The sequence below is a fragment of the Colobus angolensis genome, unplaced genomic scaffold, assembly GCF_000951035.1.
Source record: "Colobus angolensis palliatus isolate OR3802 unplaced genomic scaffold, Cang.pa_1.0 Scaffold15, whole genome shotgun sequence".
Lineage (NCBI taxonomy): Eukaryota > Metazoa > Chordata > Mammalia > Primates > Cercopithecidae > Colobus > Colobus angolensis.
This window is the reverse complement of record NW_012114599.1, coordinates 16,284,849-16,289,163: the sequence shown is the minus strand read 5'-3', so window position 1 is coordinate 16,289,163 and position 4,315 is coordinate 16,284,849. Positions and strand designations below refer to the sequence as shown.

General features: G+C 39.3%; 1 protein-coding gene across 1 annotated transcript in view; it reads left to right on the top strand.

Annotated features, from left to right (window-relative positions):
* The window catches only part of LTBP1 (latent transforming growth factor beta binding protein 1), a 282,394-nt gene that overhangs the window by 276,320 nt on the left and 1,759 nt on the right, over window positions 1-4,315 (top strand). The window contains 1 exon segment of the mRNA XM_011935989.1: window positions 3,107-3,256. Coding sequence (XP_011791379.1) covers window positions 3,107-3,256 — 150 coding nt within the window.

Here is a 4,315-nt window from a genome sequence, read left to right as displayed (position 1 = left end):
AACTGGTGTGAGATGGTATCTCATTGTGGTTTTGATTTGCATTTCTCTGATGGCAAGTGATGATGAGCATTTTTTCATGTATCTGTTGGCTGCATAAATGTCTTCTTTTGAGAAGTGTCTGTTCATATCCTTCGCCAACTTTTTGATAGGGTTGTTTGATTTTTTTCTTGTAAATCTGTCTAAGTTATTTGTAGATTCTGGATATTAGCCCTTTTGTCAGATTGTAAAATTGTAAATTTGGTAGATTGTAAAAATGTTCTCCCATTCTGTAGGTTGCCCGTTCACGCTAATGGTAGTTTCTTTTGCTGTGCAGAAGCTTTTTAGTTTAATTCGATCCCATTTGTCAATTTTGGCTTTTGTTGCCATTGCTTTTGGTGTTTTAGTCATGAGGTCCTTGCCCATGCCTGTGTCCTGAATGGTATTGCCTAGTTTTTCTTCTAGCATTTTTATGGTTCTAGGTCTAACATTTAAGTCTTTAATCCATCTTGAATTAATTTTCATACAAGGTGTAAGGAAGGGATCCAGTTCCAGCTTTCTACATATGGCTAGCCAGTTTTCCCAGCATCATTTATTAAAGAGGGAATCCTTTCCCCATTTCTTGTTTTTGTCAGGTTTGTCAAAGATCAGATGGTTGTAGATGTGTGGTATTATTTCTGAGGGCTCTGTTCTGTTCCATTAGTCTGTATCTCTGTTTTGGTACGAGTACCATGCTGTTTTGGTTACTGTAGCCTTGTAGTATAGTTTGAAGTCAGGTAGCATGATGCCTCCAGCTTTGTTCTTTTTGCTTAGGATTGTCTTGGCAATGCGGGCTCTTTTTTGGTTCCATATGAACTTTAAAGTAGTTTTTTCCAATTCTGTGAGGAAAGTCATTGTTGTTTCCCTTTTTGTATTTATAAGTTCTTATCATTTAGCTGCCACTTACAAGTGAGAACGTGTGGTATTTGATTTTCTGTTCCTGCTTTAATTTGCTAAGGATAATAACCTCCAACTCCATCCATGTTCCTGCAGAACACATTATCTCATTCCTTTTTATGGCTGCATAGTATTCTATGGTGTATATGTACCATATTTTCTTTTTTATCCCCCAAACTTATGCCAAATCTCATTTAGTCTTTACAAGGTAGAAAAGTGTTCATTCATTACAAAATACTTCCTACTGAGTGCAGACATTGTGTTCAACATTGGGTCTGCCATTCTACATAGCATCATTTCTCTATTTTTAAATGAGGAACCTGGTTTCAGCAAAATCAAGTGACTTGGCCAGGGTCACAGGCATGAGCAGAAGACCCAGTTCCTCTGATTCAAATCCCATGGTTCATTTCCACAAAATAAACCTATAATTGAGTGGGGCTTTAAAGATCATAAAATTCAGTGCTTTTATTTCATAAGTGAGAAAAATAAGCTTTCTGCCCAAGTTTATAATGTACACATAGTGAAATGGGAATGGGAACTCACGTCCCCCAGTACCAGTGTATTGTTCTTACCCAAAGAGATAATTTAACATTCACTTATTGTATATTTTTAGATCATATCTAAAACCCACTTTCTTCTCTGAAGGGCATGCTCTAAAGTTTCTTCTTCACCTATCTCCCCTCAGGGCACCTAATCTTAGAATATAAGAGAAACTCTGACCAAATTTGTCTCCATGTTGACCCCAGGCACTTTAGTCATTGTTGAAACTTCTTTTTTGTTGCTGTTAAGAGAAGTAAGTCTTTATTTCCGTGTTTAGGGAAAAAAAGAAAAAAAAAAAAAGCTGGCTAAGTTGGTTGCTTTTTGGTGACCAACGAGACCAAACTCCATATCCTTGTCCAGTTCCTCCAAGTTAGACCTTATTGCCCTCCATAAGCAATGATATTTTGCTGCCCCCTGTGGTTCCACTGGAGAATTACTTCAAAGGCCAGATAGAAAGTTCTAGCCATATTTTTTTATTTTTTGAAGCTACTTTGTGGTACTATTGGGAAGAGAGAGGAGATGAGAGGCCACATGACAGTGTGTTGGGTCACTGTGGATTTATGTTTAGAACTTTCCTCTGCAAAATGAGAGCTAAACACTCTTGATGCCTGGCTAAATTGTTTTTATATCACAAAAACTCTAAAATCTAGCTCTGACTTGGTTTTAAGAGATCTAAACTATAAAAAGAGCCAAAGAAGAGTTTCTTTGTTTCCTTAAAAAAAGACTTTTTGTTTTTTGTTTTTGTTTTTATTTGTTTGTTTGACAGAGTCTCGCTCTGTCGCTCAGGCTGGACAGTGACTGTGATCTCAGCACACTGCAACCTCCACCTCTCAGGCTCAAGCAATTCTTCTGCCTCAGCCTCCCGAGTAGCTGGGATTACAGGCGTCCACCACCATGCCCAGCTAATTTTTTGTATTTTTAGTAGAGACAGGGTTTTACCATGTTGGCCACACAGGTCTTAAACTCCTGGCCTCAGGTGATCCGTCCGCCTTAGCCTCCCAAAGTGCTGGGATTATAGGCATGAGCCCAGACTTTTGGTTTTCTAAACACAAGTATGATGTTCTTTCTCATTTATCAGGATGTTTTGAGGCCCTTTTACTGAATTTGTCCTTTGATCCCCTGGCAGCCCTTTTGTAAGGCTCATTCCGTAGCCAGAGCAAACAAACACATGACAAGGCCAGCCTGCTTCTCCCTGGTCTTACAGACTCCAGCTGAAAATGTATTGCCTTACACTCTTACGGACCTTCTTAGCAAATGCTTACTAGACTGCAATAGTGAATTCTGTCAGTTTTGTCCTGAGAATCTGACATTTGCCCTACCGGGAACTCAGGAAGTTTGTGACTTTGGATGAACACTTTTAATAATTAAGATCAAAAACAAAAGCTGTACTTGCTTTCTCATTTTATGTGATTTTAACATAGAACATCAGAATTCAAAATATGAGGCTACTCTGCACAAAATATATAACTTGTTTTATTTTTATGCTACTTTACACAGCTAAGTTCAGCATTTCTAATGCTAAGTTTAAGATGTCTGAAATATATGTGGACATATATATGTCTATTTAGAAAATGAACCATCATCTAAATATCGTTTTAAAAATGGTGTAGGACGTTGAAAAGGTCTAACTTAGCTTCTGCCCTTTCCTTTTCAGGTTTTCTAAATAGCTTTGAGGAGTTACAGGCTGAGGAATGCGGCATCCTCAATGGATGTGAAAATGGTCGCTGTGTGAGGGTCCAGGAAGGTTACACCTGTGATTGCTTTGATGGGTATCACTTGGATACAGCCAAGATGACCTGTGTTGGTAAGAATGACATGTGTTTTATGGGACATTAATTTTTTCCTGACACCCCCATGTCCATACCTCAGTCAGTAGAGAACATTTAAGATAGATTTGTTGAGTTTCAGTTTGGGAAAACGAGAAAAATTCTGGGGATGTACATTAAGTACAGTATGAATATACTTAATGCCACTGTATATTTAAAAATGGTTAAAATGGTAAATATGTTCTGTATATTTTACCACAATTCTTTTTTTTTTGAGATGGAGTTTTCAGGCTGGAGTGCAGTGGGGTGATCTTGACTCACTGCCACTTCTGCCTCCCAGGTTCAAGCAATTCTCCTGCCTCAGCGTCCTGAGTAGCTGGATTACAGGCTTGCGCCACCACACGTGACTAATTTTGTATTTTTAGTAGAGACAAGGTTTCACCATGTTGGTCAAGATGGTCTTGAACTTCTGACCTCAGGTGATCCGCCCGCCTTGGCCTCCCAAAGTGCTGGGATCACAGGTGTGAGCCACCTTACCCAGCCTACCACAATTCTTTTTAAAAAGAAAGAGTTGGTGTTTCATTTAGGACAATGAGGATTGAAAAAAAAAAAAAAAAGAATCCAAATGGTGGTAAATATTGGAGGAAAGGCCAGAATATCCCAGATAATCACTTTGACTCTTAAATTTAGCTTTTGATTGCAGCAAGTAATGATTTCCTTGAATACTTGACACTAGCATAAGGGGCTGTAGACATCTGCAAAAAGTACAGCTTCCTAGTAACCATTTGAATGAAACTCCTCCCAAAGCTGTCATGTTGCCCCGCCTCTTACATTGAAAAGAACAGGAAATATACTTTTAACCTTCCCTGTGTGACCTAATGTTGTCTTTCAGAGCCTGTTTGCCACAAGTTTTTCTTTTATTTTTCTTCTCCCTCTTTTTTTTTTTTTTTTTGAGACCAAGTCTCGCTCTGTCACCCAGGCTTGACTGCATTGACTGCAGTGGCCGGATCTCAGCTCACTGCAAGCCCCGCCTGCAGGGTTTACGCCATTCTCCTGCCTCAGCCTCCCGAGTAGGTGGGACTACAGGCGCCCGCCAC